The 23,958-nt window shown below is 38.6% G+C and overlaps 1 protein-coding gene across 2 annotated transcripts in view; it reads left to right on the top strand.

The window, feature by feature from the left end:
- Nucleotides 1-23,958, top strand: part of ZNF608 (zinc finger protein 608) — a 101,366-nt gene that overhangs the window by 39,833 nt on the left and 37,575 nt on the right. For both annotated transcript variants that reach the window (XM_008582442.1, XM_008582443.1), the window contains exon 2: nt 3,491-3,746. Coding sequence is in view for 1 of the 2 variants with exons in the window: in XM_008582443.1 (XP_008580665.1) it covers nt 3,491-3,746 (256 nt within the window). In the remaining variant the exon portion in view is untranslated. The remainder of the gene's footprint in view (nt 1-3,490; nt 3,747-23,958) is intronic.

Here is a 23,958-nt window from a genome sequence, read left to right as displayed (position 1 = left end):
GCCAGGTGATAGAGATAGCTTATTGCCCTCGCACAAATAAGAGCTGCAGTTTTCTCTGGAATGAGTAGGATGGGCTAGGTGACCTTCTAGCTGGAACATTCTGTGATTGTCTCAGGGAAAGGCTGGAAGCACAGACTCAGGCTGCCTGCGAATGAATCAAAGCGAAAGCTCGACCATGTGTGATTGTCTCAGGGAAAGGCTGGAAGCACAGACTCAGGCTGCCTGCGAATGAATCAAAGCAAAAGCTTGACTATATTGGTTGACACCAGGAATGTGGGCCCAGCACAGCACATTATCCAATTATTGCTGTAAGATATAGTAGAAACTCAGACTCTTCCCTAAATTTTTAAGTGTTGGTAAAAAATTGGAATGTTTTAAAAAGTAGCATACCTTCCAAATAAAATGCCTCCGGGAGTGGCTATAATTCCTCATCCCCAAACCCCCTTTCCAGTTGGTGACCTCTAGGGAAGAGTGGCCTGCAGTAGAACACATGGGTGGTCTTTGTGTCCCCCCAAATCCTGAAATCCCAAAGGGGTGAGGGGAGTCCTTTTTCTCTTCTCACTGATAGTGTTGTGGGAATATCAATTTTGAGCTACCATGAGGAAGCCAGTATAGTAGAAAAACTAAGAGAAATTCATTTGTAAGTCAAAGATTTGAATCTTTAAGACCATATTACCTATTGGGTTTAAGGATTTCAGACTATAATCACATTGGGGTATTATTTATGATTATATGGTTAAGTTCATATTTATAGTCAAGCTCTCTATAGCTTAGTTTTCTCATGTTGGAAGGAGCTCCAAGGTGCCTTCTATAAATATCACCAGTTAAATTTTTATCATTACACTTGGATTGTGTTCATGGAAATAAACATAGTTAATTTACCAGTAGGCCCAGAGTACCATAGCCTCTCTCCTCAAGCCATCCAGATTCTTTAGAAATTTGATCTTTGGAATTACACAGATATCCCATATAGTATGTGGGTGTGTGTGTATCTGTGTGCAAATGTATCTATAGGTAGAGTTAGTCTGGAAACTCTGTTGTGATAGGTTTTGTCATCTATATTAGAAGAATACACTTTCTCGTTGAGGAAAATGGGCCTCAGAGAGATTAAATGACTCTCCAAGGTTACAAGCTAATTAGTGTCAGAGTTGGGGCCAAAATCCTAGTGTCAACATGTCCTGCCCCCATAACTTTTACTGCACTCATTGCCCCATTGTGTCCTCATCTCCAAAATCAGAGAATTGATGACATCCTCACCCCTTTAATGTTTTTCCATTTTCTTGTGCAACCAATTGAAGCTTTATTTGTTCTCTTGGTATTTAATGTAGGCTGTTGAGCAGGTGATGTAAAGAATATTTTCAGAATATTGTTTCATTTTGTCTTTTCAGCTTTTATGTGTAGCATCAAATTACAGTCAATTTACAACTAACTATACAAATTAAGAAGTTGTTGGGAAGCATTAAAAAAAGTGCAGTAGTAGCTGATTTATAGTTTTCCTTGGTCTTTTTTTTTTTAATTCTGGAAAGTGATTCTAATGTCACACAACTTTTAGTTGAAATAAAGACTATAAGGTAACACTGGATTTTTTTTTTCTCCTCTTAAATTTCCCGCAGAACCCCTTTCTTCATTTGTCAGCTCAGTTTTAAAATAGGAACTATCAATGTGAACTTTGACCCACATTAAGCTGCATTCACACGAAAGCATGAATCATCATATCTGGGGTTTGGGCCCGTTAGATGCTTTTCTTTCTTGGACTCTGTGATCGAGAATACAGAACAATGAAAAGCATGGAGCAAAAGAAGTTTTATGGCATCTTTGAGAGCAGGAAATGAAGTTTCTTTAACATGCAGATGGGTGCAGGGCTGTTCTATTGCATCTTGGATCACTCAGGCAAGTGAACGTCAGTTTATCATTTTAGTGAAATGCAAACTGTAGAAATAGTTTCTACAATCATATGAACAAGGAGCCCACACAGATGTGTTTGAGCATTTACAAAAACATTAACAGATATCTGACATCAGATGGATCATTTAGAAGAAAAAGAAATTAGAAATAGGTATGTAGAAAACAAAGGAAATGAAAACATGTCAGTTATTATCTCCAGGTACATGTGGGCAGGGGCAGATTTTGTTCACTTAATAGTGAACAAAATTTACATGGTCATTATAATGTAAAAGCTGACTCTTTTTGTTTTTTGTTTTTTTTAAACAACAAAGACTATATAATATTACATCTATAGCTAAGTGGCTACAAAGGATAATTTACAACGGATAACTGGGAATATATGAACAACAGGATAAGATGGCATTTTACCAGAATGACATTCTACGTGTCCTTTTTACATATATGATTTGTTAGTCCAGCTGATGATACATGCAAGGTGTTGTCCCTTATATGTAGGCCATGTCTATGTGCAACTCGAGGACATAGGTAATCCGGAGCCCTGGTACACACATGCTTTGCTAGTGGCTTTTTCACAACCGATAACCTGTCAGCAGGATCAAAGCTGTTCTGTAGCAGTCCTCACAGTTGTGAAAATGGGCCAAATGAATGAATGAGTTAGTTGGTGATCTGCCTGTTTAGTCCAAGCATAGCCTTTGGTTTTTTTATGGCCAGACTTCTAAACTTTTTGTGATGAAATACTTTGCTGCTCTTCTGGGGATAGGGGCACAAAGGAGTTATCATTGCACCACACTATCTTGAACTTGGCTGTCGTTTCTATTTTCTGGATGTAGAGTGGGCTGCTGAGCCTTGGCCAAACTCATTAGGAATCTTTACAAGTTGAACTACTAAAGGATTTTTGCAGTAGAGAAACTCAATTTCTGTTGATGTTGGGCCCTTGTATTTATTTCCTCTCATGTGAATTCTGCTAAACTTTGCAATAGAACGTTTAATTAAGAGTTGATGCTTAATACATGCTAATAATATCCAGTTTATGTGTTTCAGTGTGTGTAATCAAGTTTATATATTTTTATATATTCAGCAGAGTAAGTTAATATATTTTAGTAGTGATTTAATTCATTATGGGTGATAATGTACTTTGAAAACAATTTTAGTCCATCTCCTACACTTAAATGTCCAGTAATGTATATGTTATTGTTCATTGGTGTTTATTGGAGTTTCTCCTTTGGAAAAATGTTATAATTTGGAAAATAAGATTTCATTGCAAGAGGAAAATAGTCTTAATTTTACAAAGCATATTTCATTCACACCTGCCAAGGCTAAAAGTTGTCCATTGATGAACTTAGAACACTGAAGGCCTGCCTATAATTCAGGAAGCTAGTGCTCTGTTTGCCTTATTTGGCATGCAAAAATAAAATGCTCATTTCTATTCTACTTTGTGTTTTGGCACCATTAAAACGCTCAAAGCATATTATAATTGCAAATGGAATTTGGAATGGTGATATATTCTAGAAGTGATGTAAACAGATTGCATTAAAAAGAGCTCACGGAATGCAGCACTACTGCAGTAAGCCTGTCTGTCTTTCAGGTTGACCCCCTGTTTACAGTGCCAGCACCACCACCGCCGATTTCCAGCAGTCTCACGCCTCAGATTCTACCCTCCTACTTTTCCCCATCTTCATCCAATATTGCAGCACCGGTTGAGCAGCTTTTGGTTCGGACTCGTTCCGTGGGTGTCAATACATGTGAAGTTGGAGTAGTGACAGAGCCAGAGTGTCTTGGGCCCTGTGAACCTGGGACCAGTGTGAATTTGGAAGGGATCGTGTGGCATGAAACAGAAGAAGGTAAATACAATTTATTTTTATATATTTCCCCATGCCCTCTTCCCATGATGTATTTATGTCCGCCTGTGAGGGGAATTTGTCTTGTGCTATTCAGAGAGGAAAGAAAAGTGGTTTTTATGCTCTCTGAATTTTTGTTGAAATAACTATATTTCTTTTCTTGTTCATGGCTGCTTTTACATTCAGGATGAGTTGGGTGTCCTTAAAAGTGGTTCTCCTCTTGAATTGCTAACATGGAAGGACTGAGAGAAGCAGGCTCAGGGTTAACTTTTTCCCTGATAGTATCGTGGAAATTAGGAAGGAGATAGATCTCAAGTTCATTTTATTCTTGGTGTGCCAACCAATTTGTGAGTTTTGACATGACTGTTTTTCTGTAGTAGAGGCTTATATTTGCCTTCTGAATTGAGCAAGATTCTTATACATAGCAGAGACCATTGTCATGATGTGGTGTGTCTAGTTGCTGCTCAGAGCTAATAAAGCCAAGGTCAAAGGATTAAGCCCTAGGTGAGCCAGTCACTTCTTTCTATGGCCAGAGGCATAGAACTTTTCCTGCCCCTTACCTCAGCAAGCCATTAGACATAAGAGAAACAAGGTACAAGAGAATTGGATCAGGATGAATCTATCATTGCTATTGGAATTTTAAATCAGAGCATATGCTACACTGATAGTGGATCCAAATCATGGTTGGCCATGTCTCATAATACATGATCATCAGGTACAGAGTGTTTCAAATGGCTAGTATCATTAACAGGACAACAGATAATTGAAAACTATTTCAAGGAGAGAGCTGCATTGCTCCATTGGGTAATGAGTAATGCAGAAAAGATAAGGAGGAAGCATGCCCCAGAGTACACCAGGGGAGTAAAGGAAAGTGAAGAACTGGAAGAAACCTTTTTTTTTTCCTTAAGCTAGATTGGTCAAGGATAAAAGAGATGACAGTTGTCAATATCGTGGTCATTTGCGAGAGTAGTAAGGGCAAGGACGAGGGTAACAGGAAGGGTCTGAGACTCAGAATCATTCATTGTATTCCTGGGAATCAAGGGGAAAAACTTGAGGGCTGAAACTTAAAGGGAGAAGGTAAAATATGTGCAGAAGAGGCTGAGTGGATGGCAAATGGGAATATATTGGGTTAATAGCTGGATAAGAAGTAGTTGAGAAAAAATAGTTAAGGATAATGACGAATTGGGAAATGAAAGAAGATAAAAATGAAGAATAAAAATCAGCAACAGTTGTAAGTATAATTGTTGGAAGGCAGAAAACAGCTCAAGCTGTTTCAAGATAGAAAAACAAAGATTCTTAGAGAAATCTTTGAATTCTACATATGACATTAAATATACTCTTGTTGGATATATTTTATAATTAGATTGAAAAAATTTGTAGGTAGTGCCAGGAAGAATAAAAACTTTTTTTTTTTTTTTTGTCTTTTTTCGTGTCCGGCAACGGATCGCAACCCTCAGTGTCGCGCCTGTACCAGACCGGGACGGGCAACGGGATCGCAACCCTCGGTGTTGCTCCCACCCCTCGCTCAGCCAGTGAGCGGGAACCGGTCTGTATGTGGGGGGAGCGCCACCGTGCTCTCAAGCGGCGCACTGTAGCAGTGCGCCACCGGGCCGGCCCGGAAGAATAAAAACTTTAACACGAAGGAACCAGAGAAAGGGAATGAAGGTAGTAGCTATGGTGAGCTCTCTTGTTTGCTCAAATGGAAGTAATAGTTGAAATTTACTTTTGGCTTTAGAAATTTTGGGTTTTTCAGGTCTCCTCCCTCTGTGTACTTGTAATTTGGGTTTTAAGATCTGGGAAGCCATAAAACAATACTGTGAAACCACACTGGGAGAAATTGATGTAGGAGGAGCCAGAATTACATATTTCCCATCTTGCTGAATAGACACCCTCTGATGCAAGGGTCCCACATGCGGAGCACACTTCCAGCTCGTCACCTCTCTTTGGTTGGTGCTTCTTTTTGTGTTTGCCTTCTCTTAGATTTTCCCTAGAGCAGAAGAGGCAGGTAAGGGTTTCAGACCAATACCTTAGTGTAAAAAGTATAGAAAAGGAATCACAAAATTAATAAGGTCACAGAGAATTAGTTTGGTACAGATTTTTCAGGAACAGGAAAAGATTTGGGAAGAGTACAGGTTAGTTTCCATAAACTTGAAAGTCAGATTTTCTTGTACTTGGATAATTTACTCATCAGGATGAAGCACTGTCTTAGCTATGACTTAGCGCTCATCAGTTTATTGCTTGTCGTGATTTTATTTATTCAAGTGTGGGTAGGACTGAGTTCCTGCAGTGTGGCCTCACTGGGTGGTAGATGCTGTGAAATTAGCCACAAGCTTTCTGGAACAGCCGTTAAGGCTTGGGATATTTTTCATTTTGCTTAGAAAGTCTGCTTAGTTTTGACTTTTAACCTTAGCTTCTAATAAAAATTAGGATTATTTAGGAAAAAATAAATCTGTATTTAAAAACTGTGCTACATGAGTTGATGTGTGATTTTGATACTCTGGGCATATGCTTAAAGATTTAAGGTGTTATTATTACTCTTATTATTATCATCTGATAGAGATATATATAAAGCCTCACCAGTTCCACTATGTCCTCTGAAAAATCGGTCTCCTGAGTCCAATGTACCTGCTTTTATAAGCTGTCATTCATCCACCTCTGTGGATATCTTTGTGCATTCATATGGCAGACTGACAGCTTTAGAAGGGACAGTAGCAGAGTCTTCAGTAGCTCCAGCCTTCTCTTTCAGGCCTCACATTTTCCAGAATTTGGAATTTGTGGATGTTTACTGTGGTAACAAGAAGGAGCTGGAGCTGTTAATAGAGTTATTCTTGCTGAATAAACTAAACTTCTGACCTCCTTAGAATTTAAGAACTGGTTTTACTGAAGGCCTGGGTCATAAGATGTGTGTTTAATGTGCAACCATTTTCAAGAACGTTCCATTTGCATTTTTTCTCAGTACAATGTGTTTAAAGCTCTTGTACCAATTTAAAAATTAAACCCACTTGACCATTAATTTTTCTCTTTTTGGAAAAACAGACACAGAACAAACACATTTAGAGCCAGTTATTTGGCAGAGCTGAAAGAGGCGGATTTGGGGACAAGGGCAGGGGAAAATTAAGCTATAATAGTTTTGTGTATGAATTTCACTAACAAAAAGCATGTATAAAACTGTCAGGTGCCTTTGACTAATGTCCTGTAGGTTAAGTTGAATAAAATCCTTTCCCTGATATCTTCGTTTTGAGGGTATTGTATAACTGGTAGTGTTTTTCACAAACCTGGTTTGTTATGTGTTCATGTGTGTGTGAACATTTTATATGTGTGTGTGTGTGTTTTAAGAAGATCCTGGAATTTTAAAAGTTCATATCTGCAGTCTTTGGGGGAATACTGAATATTCTTGGGATTTCTTTGGGTAGTGGTGGGGAACAGCAAGACCAGAATATGAAATCCCGTTTAATATTTGTTTCTTGTGCTTGGAATTCCTCATGAGAGGAAGGTTCTTTTAATCATAGTCATTCCCCTTAGTTTTACTGCCAGTACGTGAAGTCCCAGTTGTCTGAATACCCAGTTGTGCTCAGGAATAAAGTGTTACTAGTGAAGCTCCCTCTGGAAAAAATTAGTAAGTTTCAGATCATGCTTAACAGGAGAGAAAAACTATTACTGCGTTTGGATGTTTGGTTATTCTGCTGTGATCTTTCTTCTTTAAGGTGAATGCATAGGGGCGATGATCTATTGCACAAAATTACTCACAGATGTTGGAAAGAATTTCCTCGGGATTTCATTCCTGGCATTTGGGACACACATGCCTATGTATAGTTACTTGAAAAAAAAAATCTAGAAAAAACATGGTATATACAGCAATGTGTGTAAATACATATGTGTTGAACTTGGCTTTTTGACTCTTGTGACTGTGTTTTCCTTTTGATTTTTATTAAGTCATCTTTCTTTCTTTCTTTTTTTAAAGGTGACCGGTAAGGGGATCTTAACCCTTGACTCGGTGTTGTCAGCACCACGCTCAGCCAGTGAGCTAACCGGCCATCCCTATATGGGATCCGAACCCATGGCCCTGGTGTTATCAGCACCACACTCTCCCGAGTGAGCCACGGGCCGACCCTTAAGTCATCTTTCTTATTGGGCTTTCGGATCCGAACCCATGGCCCTGGTGTTATCAGCACCGCACTCTCCCGAGTGAGCCACGGGCCGACCCTTAAGTCATCTTTCTTATTGGGCTTTCTTTTTGGCCATACCCGAGAACTTACTTGGCTTAGCTGTGTGCATCGTTCATTGTTACAACCTCATTTACTACTGCTCTGCCACTCTGTCATTCCTGTCCCCTGCACTCTCCTATTGGTTAAGCAAAGCCACTTAAGAAAAGGAAGTAAGAGAAAGAAAACTGGCATTTGCCAGCGGTGGCCTTTTAAACATCCATAGGTTATAGGACAGTGATTCTCAGTGAAGTGTCTTTGAATCATCTGGGGAGCTTTTTAAAGCAAGCTGATGCCCAGGTACCATCCCAGCCATTTCATTGGTATGGTTTGGTGAGCTGGCGTTGGTATGCTGTCAAAGCTCCCCAGGTGATTCTAATGTGCAAACACAGTTGAGAAACCACTGTCTCAGGATAAAGAGTGGATGCCCTGGCCCTTAGCAAGCTCCTTGACCTTTTACCTTTAAGGAAGTCACATGTATTATTGCCTAACTTTCCCAGGTGTGAAATGGGCAGGGACTCCTGCCCCCTTCACCTCACAGAGTAGATAGTGTCTATCAAGATGCTGCAGCGTGGCAGGTGTCGTTGTTTAATTACTCTACTAATGAAAAGAGGATCCATCTTTGAGTCTCCACATGCAGTCCACAGAGGATGTGAGGGGTTAATGAACAGTTATTGATACCCCTTTTCCTAGTTTATTAATATGTTGGGGGTGGACCTTAACTGTTGATTTCACAAGTGATCCAGACACAATAGTTTAATTTTTACATGGTCTCTGTTGAATTGTTTTTGAAATAATTCAGAAACGCAATAGTGTTAAAGTTGTTAATGTAGCAAATAAAGAATTGTACTCAGAGAACCAGTTGAAGTTTTCAGAGGGGACAGCAGAAATACAAATGGCAACTTCAGATAGTATGGTTTTAACGAGAAGACTCAACACCAGGTCTGAGGGGAAGAATGCTTTGTTTACATGAGATTCCTCACCTGACATTCTATGTTCTTTCCAAGGAAGAAAAAGTAATTCTGGAAATTAATGTTTTAAAGGTAATAAGTTGGAAAAATAAATGATTCCTTGTAAACCACCAAGGGTGTTCTTGAATTCTAATGCTTCTCCTGGTATCTCCAAAGTCGTCATACAGAAGATAGTATTTAAATGTGCAATATACAGGGTTTCAAGCTAATTCATTAAAAGGCAAATAATGCTATGTAATGGAGGATGAATCTAACATATGGTGTTATTATTCCTATTCTGCAGTATTTATTTATCAATCTTATTACTTAAAATAGAACATTGTTAAAATTCTAATAATTTGAGAAGAGATTAAACAGTCCAGGCCTACTTTGTATTTTCAGCGACTGAGCATGGACTTGATATAATACTTTACTAAGTAAAATATTATTTATTTAGGCGAATCCCGGTGATTTTATGAATTCAACTTTGACTCACAAGGGGAGTAAGATGACCACTTTCAAGTTCTGTATTTCATTACCCCCCAAATCAGTGATGATTATAACAATGCAGTAATGGGGAATTTTAACATGACGGCTTCCTATCGGGGCTATGCTAAGTGGAGATAAATCAGCCCCAAGTATGTGAGTTTGGCAGGTTAGCATAGTTGTTCAATGACTCTGCTAATAAGAAAAAGGGGTAACCTTGATCCTCAACATGAACTCCAGAGAGGTTTTGAGCTGCTGAAAGAACTACTAGTCAGCACCACTCTGTGTATTGGCCATGAATGTTTTCCTCACCTTCCTGGGCGGTCTTGCAGTAGGGGTTGCCAGGGAAAGTGAGATGGTTCCTTGAGATCCGTTGCCATTGGTGGCAGAGCAGTTCAAAGCTGGCAGTGCGCTTCCAAAGTGCACATGTGCCGCCCACTTTCACATGGAAAAGGCAACACAGATAGGAAAGCAAATCTGTATATTTGCAGGACATGTGCCATCTTGGTTACCTCTGATTATGCTGAGTACAATGGCAAAGAAAAATTTTAATAAAAATAGAATTGGTTTCCTTAAACAACAACGAAACTCATCAAAGTATTTTCTAAAATTAATGAAACTAATGTTACCAGCTTCACAGAAAAATACAGGAAGTGGAGGACAGGTCTTCATATAGGCATGCAGTAGACACTCAATAAAGATTTTTTGTATGAAGGGGAGAGAAAGGAGGGGAGCAATTTTCCTGGGTTTTGCTTTACTCTTGGCCTTACTAGTTTTATGGTTTCCTGATGAGATAATGTGGCCAAAATTTGGATATGATGAATGATTGTGTGTTTTGCTGGAAAGCAACAACATATCGACAGTCACTTTACCTCTTGTCAATGTGAAAAATAAGCTTCTCTTAGGTAAGATTCAGCTTAATGTTTTTAGACTGACAATTGTTTTTTCGGTATCACTGTGTATATATTTGGTGGTGACATTAGATGTTAAGTGGTGATACAATAAGTTTTAAAGTCACTGTGTAAAGACATTTTGTTACCCTTTTTTGTTGATTGTTATGATAGCTAAACTTATGTGTGAATACAGAATGTTAAAACATGTAAACCTAGGCTTTTCTTAGGGCTCAGGTATAGTAAAAGATTTAAGAACCTGTCTTGTAAGGCATATATGTGTGTGGTATGTACTGTCTTCTTGTTTATCTTTTCCCTGTGACGAAAGAATTGGTTAGAAAATCTTGAAGGAGTCATAATGTTAAGTGACCTTGAACTGAAGATCATTTTCTCATTACAAAATGGAGAAAGTCTGATTATTGCAAAAAATAGCTGTTGGCCCATCTAGGTGTATTGACTGAAGTGTTTCATTGACTATTTTTTACAATTTTTTTAGCAGCTTTATTGAGATATAATTCACATAACATACAATCCACCCACTGAAAGTGTATAATTCAGTGGTTTTTAGTGTATTTAAAGCTGTACAACCATCACTATTAATTTCAGAACATTTTCATTACCCCAAAAGAAACCCTGTACTCATTAGCAGTCATTACCACTTACCCCAATCTCCCATTTCATTGACTTCTACATCGTTGTCCTTGATTTTTTATTGTGCTTCTGTGTATACATGTATATTTTATGGATAAGAGAAAGGATCAATGTGGTGAGCACTTACTCCGTGCCAGGCATTATGCTGGGCAAGCTTGTCAGCTAATGATTTTCTTTAATCCTCAGAACAAAATCCAAAGTAAGCTGACTATCATTATCTATGTTTAATAAAGTAGATGTAGAAAGGGATTTGTCTGCGTGAGGCAGCACACCTGGCTTGTGGGAGAGTCTGAATTTGAACCCACTGCAGTTGGACTTTCAGAGCCCCTGTCCTTCACACTGTTCCTGGGTGTCCTGGGTTTCTATCTACCACCATCACTTAAAGCTTTCTGTGTATTTCCCAAAGTGCTGTTTGGAAAGAGAGAGTAAAATGTGATGTAATAACTGGGGTTTATTTTTAAGCATAGAATGATAGGGATTTCTTTATAGTGCTAGCATCTGATTTTGGCAGTAATGCTTGCGTCAGCTTCAGCTGGGTTGATGTATACAAACCATCCCTTTCAGCCCACTCTGTTATGGGGTTATTTGTTTTGTTTTGTTTCGATATTGATTTGAAGGGGTTCCTTGTGTATTTCAACCTCCTATCAGATACAGGGTTTGCAGATATTTTCTCCCATTCCTTAGGTTGCCTTTTTACTCTGTTAATTGCTTCCTTTACTGTGCAGAAGCTTTTGGTTTTATGTAGTCCTACTTGACTATTTTTACCTTTGTTGCTGTTCCTTAGCTTTTTAAATATGCCTTTAGAAAAAATTAGTCAAAATCCTTTCAGTGTATACACTTTTTTTAATTAACTTTTTTTTTTTTAAAGAACAGTTTTAGGGGCTGGCCAGTTAGCTCAGTTGGTTAGATCACAGTGTTATAACACCAAGGTCAAGGGTTCAGATCCCCACACTGGGCAGCTCCCCCCACAAAAAAAAAAACATGACAAAATTGAGATGAAGTTACAGAGATTTCCCATATATCCTTTGCCCCTACACGTACATAGCATCCTCCATTATCAACATCACCCACTAGAGTGGATCACGTGTTACAGTTGATACTCCTACATTGACACAGCGTTATCACCTGAAGTCCATAGTTTACATCAAGATTCACTCTTGATGACTGGAAAAATGTATAATATTTCCAAAAATCTGTAGGTTTGGACAAATGTATAATAACATGTATCCACCACATAGTATCATAAAGAGTATTTTTCACTGCCCTAGTAATACTCTGGGCTCTGCCTGTTTATCCCCTTCTCCCCTCTAACCTCTGGCAACCACTAATATTTACTATCTCCATAGTTTTGCTTTTTCTGGAATGTCATATAGTTGGAATCATACATAATATTTCCAAAAATCTGTAGGTTTGGACAAATGTATAATAACATGTATCCACCACATAGGATCATAAAGAGTATTTTTCACTGCCCTAGTAATACTCTGGGCTCTGCCTGTTTATCCCCTTCTCCCCTCTAACATCTGGCAACCACTAATATTTACTATCTCCATAGTTTTGTTTTTTCTGGAATGTCATATAGTTGGAATCATATAGTGTGTAGCCTTTTCAGATTGGCTTCATTTACTTAATAGTATGCATTTATCTATCATCCATGTCTTTTCATGGCTTTGTAGCTAATTTCTTTTGAACATTGAGTAATATTTCATTGTCTGTATGTACATGGTTTATCCATTCACCTACTAAAAGATATCTTGGTAGCTTCCAAGTTTGGCAATTATGAATAAAGCTGCTATAGCCATCTGTGTGGAGGTTTTTTGTACACACTTAGTTTTCAGCTCCTTTGGGTAAATACCGGGGAGTGCGATTACTGGATCATATGGTAAGAGTATGTTTAATTTTGTAAGAAACTGTCAAATTGTCTCCCAAAGTAGCTGCAACATTTTGCATTCCCACCAGTAATGAATGAGAGGTCCTGTTGTTCCACATCCTTGCCAGGCTTTGGTGTTGTCAATGTTCTGGACTTTCTAAAAGGAGTGCAGTGATAGCTCAGCATTTTAATGCAAATTTCCCTGATGGCATATGATGTGAATCCTCTTCTCACAAGCTTATTTACCATCTCTATATCTTCTTTGGTGATGTGTCTGTTAAGGTCTATGGCCCATTTTTTAAAAGGTTGTTTTCTTATTGTTGAGTTATAAGAATTCTTTGTATATTTTGGATAACAGTCCTTTATCAAACAGGTCTTTCAAATATTTTCTTACAGCCTGAGGCTTGTCTTTTCATTCTCTTGACAGTGTCCTTTGCAGAGCAGAAATTTCTAATTTTAATGAAATACAGCCTATGAATTCTTTCTTTCATGGATTGTGCCTTTGGTGTTGTATCTAAAAAGTCATAGCCAAACCTAAGGTCATGTAGATTTTCATCTATGTTATCTTCTAGGAGTTTTATAACTTTGCATTTTACATTTAGGTGTAATCCATTTTGAGTTTATTTTTGTGAATGGTATAAAGTTTGTGTCTTGATTCACTTTTTTTGCAAGTGGATGTCCAGTTGTTCCAGCACCATCTGCTGAAAAGACTAATTTTGCTCCATTGCATTGCCTTTGCTTTTTTGTCAAAGACCAGTCAACTTTATTTGTGGATCTATTTCTGGGTTCTATTATGATTCATTGATCTATTGTCTATTCTTTTGCCAGTACCACACCATCTTGATTACTGTAGCTTTAGAGTAAGTCTTGAAGTTGGGTTGTGTCAGTCCTTTGACTTTGTTCTCCTTCGATATTGTGTTGGCTTTTCTGGGTCTTTTGCCTCTCAATATAAAGCTTAGAATGAGTTTGCCAATACCTACAAAATAACTTGCTCGGATTTAGATTAGGATTGCATCGTATCTATGAGCAAGTTGAGAAGAAAACATCTTGACTATATTGAGTCTTCCTATCCATGAACATGGAATATCTTTCCATTTATTTATTTTCTCTTTGATTTCTTTTATCAGAGTTATATAATTTTTCTTATATAGATCTTGTACCTATTTTGTTACATTTATACCTAAATATATACCTAAATGTCACTTTTGGGGGTTCTAATGTTAGAAAGTACTGTGTTTTTAATTGCAAATTCTGTTGTTCATTACTGGTATATCGGATAGTGATTGACCTTGTATCGTATAGTCACTTATTAGTTCTAGGTAGATACACTTTTGGATGTTATCTTCTCTTCTTTTAACCTTAATATTAAGACACAAGCATTTCTGATGTTATTAAAACAATTTTTAAGAAGCATTTTTCCTTGATATAAAATATTTAATGGAATAGACACACCAAAGCTTAATTTTATTTAAATTATTCTAATAATAGATAGTATTTACATTGCTTTCAATTTCTTGCATAAAGTAGCATTGCATAGTGTATCTTTGTGGATAAATTTTTTTGTTTTCTTTTACAAATTTGGAATTATGCTCAGATTAATTTCCAAGAGACGGAATTGCTAAATCAAAGGATACAAACATTTCGAATGTACTGGAACATATATTGCTTAGCTGCTTTCCAAAAGGGTTGTACCAGTTTACACTTACCGAATGAGAGTGTCTGCCTAACCCTTTCCAACTTTGGACACGCTGACATTTTGATGACAAAGGGGATGAGGTTATAAGTCAAATGCATAGCTTGCCATGTCCATATCCAGAATCCTACCCTAGCTGGAAAGGGAATGAAACTTCTCCTTTGTAATAAAACCAAAAATTGTTCAGCAAGTGTGCAAGTGTTGCTCCCAAGAGAGCAGGCAGCCGGGGCTCTGCCTCAGTGGAGGGCTTTGCTCTAGATGATAGAAAGGTTTGGATTTCACTTCTGCCTGTGCCTAGAATGACATTTTACAGCTTTTTCCCCCCAAGTGAGGGAAGTTAAAAGAGACTTTTAAATATGAGGAATTCAAACACCTGGGGGAGAAAATTAGCCTGTCAAGAATCTATTCTGAACTGGGAAGAATCTGAGCCACTTGTGTTTCTGTCTCAGCAAACATCTTTCTTGTTGGTTCTGCTCCTTCAGAATAAGGAAGGATGGAGGACAGGATTTTTATAGAAAACCTCTTGAGTCTTATGATTTGTTTATAATGTATAATTTGTAGCTCGATGTATTCAAGCAGTGTGCAGGTTTTCCCCGGCACACCAAAGCCCTGCCCTGCCCCGCTACTTCCAACATTTATTTCCTCTCATAGTCTCTCCCCTTGGCTTCTATGTATAGCTGCAGCAGGAGGAAGAACTACCCAGGTGGTTTTAAAAAGTAATATCTATTAAGGCATTCCTGTATGTCCTTCCCTAGCCTTTCTGTTCTCAAATAAGTTTGGCTGATATTTCTCTAGCAAAAAGAAAATAAACTATAATATGAGAGAAGGCATATATCATAGGTTTCAAAAAGCTGTTCTCAGCAAAGAAAGTTGGGGGAGTTAGGCTCATGGGCACAACTGCAGAGAATCTTATAAAAGTCTGACATAACCCAGAAAGGAGACCAGAGTGGGACAGGTAAAAAGTGCTCTGAGATAGGCACGACCCTCATTGCTCATTTGATACTGTGTTATAACTGAACAGTAAATTAAGCAATTATATATACACCACACACATATGTATTCATTTCATAATTAAGCCTTCTGACTGAATTTGTATTTGAGACACTTTTGTAGTATTTCAGTCCTTGGGCATTAGAAATATGACTGTTTCCTTTACATGACACAGGGCACATTTGGCATGTCTGAACAATTAAACACTTTTGCCTGAAGAACCTTACATTGCTCTGTCAACACCATCCAATTAACATTTTCTCATTTATGTGGAAGACTCCCATAATTAGGCCTATTATTCTTATAGAAAAACTGAGGTACATACAGACAATCTAAATAAAATGACTGTGGGGAGTGTATTCTTTTTGGATTTCTAGTTCCTATCTAAAATGATTAGCCTTTCCTAGTTTTGAGTCTGTGTTTATGTGTGTATGAATATAACTACTTATTTCAAAAATATGCTAAAAGACAAATAAACATTTGCCTGTCAGTTTGAAGTGTTGACTGAAATGTGGGAACTGAAATGTGGGAACTTAATTTGGCTTATAGAGTGAAATGTTTTTTTAAATTTAATATTCACCAAATATTTTTACAGAAATACCCAAAATGTAGTTTTCAACTCTATATTTCACAGCAAGAATAAAATGGCCAACCACTTCCCGTGCCTCAGTGAGGCAGTGCCACGTGTTCTCCTGGCCCAGGGGGCAGCTTGGATCCTTGTAGTTTTCAACTCTATATTTCACAGCAAGAATAAAATGGCCAACCACTTCCCGTGCCTCAATGAGGCAGTGCCACGTGTTCTCCTGGCCCAGGGGGCAGCTTGGATCCTACCTGCTCTTCAGGGACTCACATGTACATTTGCACAGTTTGTATGTTATCATGTGGATGTCTTCCCGATACTCACATTGTCAGACAACTTTTGAAGTAACTCAAATTGAAAGAGCTGACCGGGAACATTTAATGTGTCTTATTTCACTTGAGCAACAGCGATAGGCCAACTTATTTAAAGAGAACCAACAAAGGCTGCTTTCCACAGCTTTCCTCAGCTTCGTGAGAAGACCTAGTCATTTTTCCAAATATGAAAAGCCAGCCAGTTCCATATAGTGCACACAATTAGCTGCTTCTTACCAGCACTTCATGCAAACACATATAAAATTACTTCTTGTCCAAACAAACACATAAGGGGTGGATACCAGCAGGACGGCCAGAACCATAATTGGGATTGGGGGCATTGGCTTGGCACTCTTGGAACCTGAAACCCAGCTGGCTGCAGTAAACAAGCATGTGAGAGGCCCTTTGAGTTGAACAAGTATTTGAATACTCCAGGGCAGACAAGTTAGGTGGCCCCAGACTGGGAATGGGGACCATTTTCATTACAAGGCACTAGCACCTTGTCGAGCTTGTCTCTCCATAGACCCCTGCCTAGCAGGGTGGCTGAAAGACATTTTCACATTCACAGGCAGTTCTAAAAATAAAAAATGAGTTGATAGTGGAACAAATAACCTAATGGGACTAGGGGAATGGAGGGTCAGTTTTCAAAGAAGCAAAATGTAGTGAACTACTTAAAATTATATTGACTGCACATTGATCTTTAATGATTCAGAAGGAGAGCATTACCTCAAAATCCCTGGTCGGTTACCAGAGAATCCCTGAGGTATACACCCTCTAGGATATCTCATTTATATCTGGCTTTTGAATTAAATGTCTTTTTAAAATAAATTTCATTAGCTATATCAGTTCTCCTGAGTTTACAGTTTCTTGCAAGTAGCACATTTCCAAGTATGGAATTTCAAAGAAGCACATCATATGTTGAATGTAACTGTTAAAGTATTCGAGGCTGTCATTTAGCATCACCATCTTTATTTTCCCATAATGAGTAAAATGAGGTATGGAGAATTTATGACTTGCACAGAAATAAAAGGCAGGGTCCAAAGGAGAATTAAAGCCACAAAGTGCTGGCTTGGGAGGGATCTACCTGTCTTGCTCACATATGCCCACCTCCAGGTTTCAGGATAAGATAGGCTGGACCATACTGGGTTCCTCCTCTGGAGAATCAGGCCTGGTAGCTAAGGCAGATCCCCTGGGGTCCATGTTCAGACTGGTTGACACATTCTTCTTTTCCTTTTTTCCTCTAGATTTTACTCTTACTCACCCTAACTGCTCCTAATCTATAGAGTCAGGCTTTGCACTACACTTTACCCAAGGGAGATGCAGATGCTCCTCTGAGGGATATACAATCTTAACTGCATGCATTGACTCAGGGGAAATTGTTCGTGTAATTTGTAGAGTAGAAAGCATTGTCTGGTGTTTTACAGAGGAATGTTAGGGGGTTGTCAGGGAGCCTGATTTTGTGGTGGTCTTTCACTCCTTACATTCTGGCAGTGCACCTTGTTATGGTTCAGTGCTTCATGTCATTCTGCCGTTTACTTCATTCTGATCATTAATGAAAAGTGGCAAAAGGATAGGAGGAGTGCAGGCAAGTTGGTGAACATAATAAGATTGATTAGAACCCAAAATGAAAACATTACAATCTCCTGAAGGCAGCCAAAGCCATTCTTCTATTGCACATAAATTTCTTTTTCTTTTTTGGATACATGAATGGTGAAAAGTATCTAGAGTGACAGTACATGACTATAAAAGCATGCGGGAACTTATGCGCCTTTAAAAATCCCCCATGATAACTAAGCAAAAGGTACATTTCATATTTTATACAAAATATTATGTTTATTAAGACCTTCTTGAAATGGCAGGGTTGCATAAACCAGGAAACACCTGTAATATTTTGATTAAAAGTTCTTTCTTATTCTTTTTGCTGTCATATGCTAATATCTATCCATTTAGCAGATTTTTAAAAAAGTTTTGTTGCAGAATCCTCAAAAGTTTTTGGTATTGCAGTCATGACTACTACCAGACAGACTATTTTGGAGAAAAGATCTATAGCTAAACGATGAGGGAAAAAAAAAAATTAAAACAAAATGGTGAGACCGCTATAACTTTGAGGTTACTATAGTGTATTGGTTTTAAAAGAAGAGAAGAGAGAGACCAGTTAAAAGGAAAACTATGTGATTATTAAACTTCTGTTGGGAACTCTCACCTCTCACCGTCCCCATTTGTTGTAAAAATATGTGTATGTGTAATGACCTAATGAAGTTCTTTCAGAGTATTCCTGTTGCTTCCTCTCCTATTTCTGACATTATTCCCCCTTCACTGTGAAAGCTAATTTTACATAACCTAAATAACAGGATGCGTAAATAGGTTAATTTTATGGAAACTAAATAATAGGATGCAGTTCATAAATGCCTGAGGACTTGTGGGGAAGCTTGATAAGGTAGAAAGGAAAAGAAGAGCTCTGGAAAACAGCTCTGGATTAGGTGTCAAGAAAACTGGCCTGTGGTCTCACTCTTCTCCCTGTATAGCTGTGTGTTCTTGGGTCTGGGCCTCCCTTTCCTCGTATAAAATGGAGGTGGGTGGGATTGAAGTACATAATCTTTCTCCTTTCTTTTTTGGTCAGTGCAGGGCTCAAACCCTAGACCTTGGTGTTATCAGTGCAACACTCTAACCAACTGAGCTAAACAGCCAGCACAGAGTACATAATCTCTTAAAGACACCTGAAGTTTAGGTAGCAAAGGAGTGTAATGATCTTAGCATATTCTTTACGCCAGAATCATTTTGGACTTAAAGAATTCTGAATAATATTCTTAACAAATAGTCAACCATGATGGCATTACCCTTAAATAACCCCCTCTGAGTTAGTGCCAGGTCCTGTCGAACAAGTAGGCATGACTTGAGTCTCCAGAAAAGGGTCTGTTTTTAGGACTCTTTATTTATTCAAATCATTTATTGAACTATTAGCACTTTGGCAGATAGAGCGGCATCTGGTTTGAGGAGGCTGACATTTATTTTATGCTCTGATGCTCTGATAACTCTCCAAAGAAGAATGAGCACATTAAAGACATCATCTGATAAAATTCCTAAGAGGTAGAGTCATAACGGTTTCATTTGCAGGTTTGCGAAACCCCTGCTCAGCTATGCCTGTACAAGCTCCAACTGCTTCTGGTGCTGCTTATACACACCTTGTACTGACGCCTTAAAATGCCCAGACGAGCATTGTGAAATAAAGAATTTATTGGATGCATGAGAGTTAATACATAAATGTAGATTAGTTTCCTTTTTAACTTGTATTCAGGTTGTACGTGTGTATAGTTTAAAAAGCCACGTAGTTCTACAAGGCTCACAACAAACACTAGCAGTTTCATGTTCCACCTTTCCCTTCACCCAATTTCTACTCCCCAAAGGCAACCAACTACTTTAAAGTTTTAGCTGTTGTTTTTTTCTATATTTTGAAAACACGTGTTTATGTGGACATTTCTTCATTTATTTTTTCATAGTAACTTGTCATTATGGAAGATAATGATTTAGCTTTCTTTACTTGCTGCCCCCCACCCTCTGTGCCCACCACAAACATATTTTACAACCACCTATACTCCTAATATAGTTATGAGTTATGGACTCTCTATTGCTATATAACAAATTGTTTTAAAACACATTACCTTAAAATAACAAGCATTTATTATCTCACCGTCCCCTGTGGAGCAGGAGTCTGGGAGCAGCTTAGCTCGGTGGTTCTGGCTCAGGCTGTCTCAGGCAATTGCCGATCAAGCTGTAGGCAGATGCTGTTGTCTAATAACAAGCATTTATTATCTCACCGTCCCCTGTGGAGCAGGAGTCTGGGAGCAGCTTAGCTGGGTGGTTCTGGCTCAGGCTGTCTCAGGCAATTGCCGATCAAGCTGTAGGCAGATGCTGTTGTCTGCTGAAGACTTGACTGGAGCTGGAGGACCCCCTCCCGAAGTCCCTTTCATGTTGTTGGTGGGCTCTTGTTCCTCACAGGCTGCTGGACTGAGGACCTGAACTCCTTCCTATGCCACATGACCCTCTCCAGAGGGCTGCTCACAGCGTGGCACCTTGCTTCCCCAGCAAGATCTGAGAGAGAGAGAGAGAGCCCCAAAAGGAATCACAGTCGTTGTATAAGTCAATGTTAGAAATGATGGCCTGTTACATTCGAAGTAATGCTGATGAGAAGTAAGTCCAGCTTACACTCAAAGGGGAGGGCATCACACAAGGGTGTGAATACGAGGCAGAGATCATTGGGTGCCATCTTAGAGGCTTCTACCACATGTAGTTTGGGTTATGTCAGTATTCAGTGTTTACATTATCTTGTTTTCATGATGGAAGCACAAGTCTAATAGTGTTTACATTATTATGAACATGTATATATTATTTACAGCACAGCCTTGTACTATGATTACCTTTTCTCATCCAATTTTCTCCCTGGAGTGAATAATTGACTTATTTTTTGTTTGCTTAGTCTTCTTTGTACCCTCCACTAATTCACCAGTAACTCTCATGCCAGCGTTATAAATTGCTTCTCAGTATGTTGAAGTACACCAGGTATTCTCTGCAGCTTATATTTTGGAGTAGTTTCTCCCAGTCTTCTGACCGGCTCCAGTCTGGACTAATAGCTTAGGCATTCTTCATAGCTATAAAAATCTGAGATCTCCTTGTACACCGCCCTGAAGATATCATCACCTCTTTAGCTGGATACCCTATTTCCTGCATCTCTCTGGGTCTGGCCTTTCATTTTGGTAGAGCACATCTTCTAGTAGCTTCCTAGGAAAGGGTTCATAGGAAGTAAAATTTTTGGAATCCTGGACGCCTAAAAATATCTTCCTTTTATTGTCACCTTTGATTGATAATGTGGTTAGATGAAGGCTTGGTTGAAAATAATTTTTCCTCAGACTTTTGACGATGTTGCTCCATTGCTTAGAGCTCCTCAGTGTCGTCTTGGAGAAGTCCAGTGCCATCCTGATTTGAGGTCTTTGTGTGATGCTTGTTGTCCCGCATCCCCTAAGCCTTCTTTGTCTCCAGCATTCTGACATATCTCAGTGGCATCCTTTGGCACAGGTCTTTTTTTAATCTATTCTGCTGAGCTTCGTCCTGTCATCGGAAACCTAAGCCCTGTAGTTTTGGAAATTTTATAGATACATTCCTTTGGTAAGGATATAATTTCTATTATTCATGTTCTCTCATTCTAGAACTCCTTTTATTAAGTTGAACCTCCTTTACCAATCTTCTTTTCTGAAATTTTCCCTCCTTTTTCAAAACGCTGGATTATAAGTATTATATATTTTCTTATTTGGGGAGATTTTTTCAACTTTATCTTTGTTCTTTCACTGAAAAATCTGCTGTCATATTTTTTATTTCTGAAAGCTTTTGTTTGGTCATCAGAACTGTTCTCTTAAAAAGTCACCTGTTCTAGTTTCACAAATGCTGTGTCTCATTTCTCTGAGGATATTAATTACCCTGTTTTTCTTTCTTTTTTTTCTCTTGGCATTATTTCTAATTTCTCTAAGTTTCTTTTTGTTTCTGTGTTTGATTTGGCCCCTGTATAGTGCATGTTGGAAGTTTTCCTTAAATGCCTGATGATCTTTGGCTGTCTGCTTCTAAGGGTGGTGTCCTAGGAAGCTGGCTTGAAGTTTCACCAAAGCACATGGAAGTCCAGAAGTTCCACATGCTTTGGTGGAACTTATTGATGGTGCAGGGAGGTCTGGATTGATCATTTCTCTGGACAGTCCCCAGCTGTGGATTTCCATATGCCTTTTTTCTTGCTTTGATCAGTTTTCCCAAAAAAGTCTTCTCCAATTTCCTGGCTACCAACTTGCTCGCTGCCAATTTTGGGCAAAAAGGCTAAAGGTTTCACTCTTCATTATGCAAACTTTGACTTAATCTTCCTGCTTTGTTTAGTGACTATAATATTATCCCCATTTTACAGATGAGATAACTCTTAGAGAGCCTTAAATTCCCCTGGGCAAAAAGGCTAAAGGTTTCACTCTTCATTATGCAAACTTTGACTTAATCTTCCTGCTTCATTTAGTGACTATAATATTATCCCCATTTTACAGATGAGATAACTCTTAGCCTTAAATTCCCTTCTTAGAGAGCCTTAAATTCCCCTGTTGAGATTTCTTGGCAGCTGTCATTTATTTCATGATGAGAAATTGAGATAATTTTAGTTGATATGGAATGTGCTGTCATAATTATCACTTTAACTTATAAAAGAGACATCAAGTTACACAATTTATTATTGTTATGGTTAACTTGGACTATTTTTTTTTCCAAATGTGGCTTCAGTTATGCTTGATTTTCAGACAGACTGTAAGTTTGGGAAATTAAAACAATGACATATAAATGAAACTTCTAATGACACTAAACTGCCTTTTTTATTTGGCTATTGGTTATCTAAACTAAACAATGTTAGTAGCTTTTGGAATGGACAGACTCTCCCCTAACCCCAGCCCCCTCTCTCTCCCTAATGGGTTCTTGACAGATCATTATTTCAGGCTTGAGCTCTGTTCTTTTTGTCTTTACTTAGTAACATGAGTTGTTCACGAAGCTGAATTTCACAAACTCTTTCCAATGTGTGTAGCAAAACTCTTATCTTCTTTGTTGACCAACCCTTTAATACCAGCACCTCTGAGAAGCTGAATTTGAGACAAGTCTCATAAGTACTTTCCCTCTACAAGCATCAGATGCATTGAAAACACTTCATGCAAACCAAGATCACGCTATGTTCTGGGGCAAAACCACACCCTGGAGCTGGGTACATTTGCGAGTGCCCCAAAGCACTCTGCTCACCTAACCAATGCACATGAAATTAATTATATCTTCGAGCTTTTTTTCTCAGTCTGGAAAGGTGCTTTTTCCTTTAGTTCACCTGCTTCAGAATAATAGAAGGTACTTGCCTTCCTTCCTTGAGTGTAAAGACTATAAAAGGTGATTATAACCATCACATTCACATCTTATAAATATGTATTGTCTGAATGAAAGAATGAAGAGAAAGGAGGTCAAGTTAACCCATGACTGTCCTACAACCTAAAAAGCGATGATTAAAAACAATCCTCCCACCTTCTGTCCCTCTCCCCCACATTGCTCAAGCTTCATGTTGGTGCTAAGAGGGCGCTTGTTGTGTGGGGTTCATGCTGTCCTGTCAGTCGAGTCAGTAAGGTAACAGGCAGTGAGCTGAAGGAAACATTTTTATTTCCTTAAAAGTGTTATCTTCAAGGAGCACAGTTTGTAATGCTGGAGTGAAAAGAAGCCTCCTTTCAGATGGCAGCTTGATGCAGGCAAAGCTGCTAATTTGTTTTCAGCTTCAAGGAGATTTAGAGCCTTGGCCTCCCTGGCAGGAGCTCACAGAGGAATTGTTTTCTTCTCCTTCCCCACAGTCTGCTGCACAGAAATAGGAAAGGCTGGGATGTTTACTGAGCTGGCAGGACCAAATTCTTCTTTTGCAGACAGACCTGGAGATTTGTTGCCCAGGACTTTTCTGACTTAATGGTGTTCTCTTGGGAAAATATACCAATCCTTTTTCATAACTGAGGGCAACCTGAGAACCACCCATGGGAAGGGGAATAGAGTCCAGTCGCTTA

This window comes from Galeopterus variegatus, unplaced genomic scaffold (assembly GCF_000696425.1).
Source record: "Galeopterus variegatus unplaced genomic scaffold, G_variegatus-3.0.2 Scaffold2615, whole genome shotgun sequence".
In the NCBI taxonomy this organism is placed as follows: Eukaryota; Metazoa; Chordata; class Mammalia; order Dermoptera; family Cynocephalidae; genus Galeopterus; species Galeopterus variegatus.
Note: the sequence above shows the minus strand (reverse complement) of the source record. Positions and strands in the feature narration are given on the sequence as shown.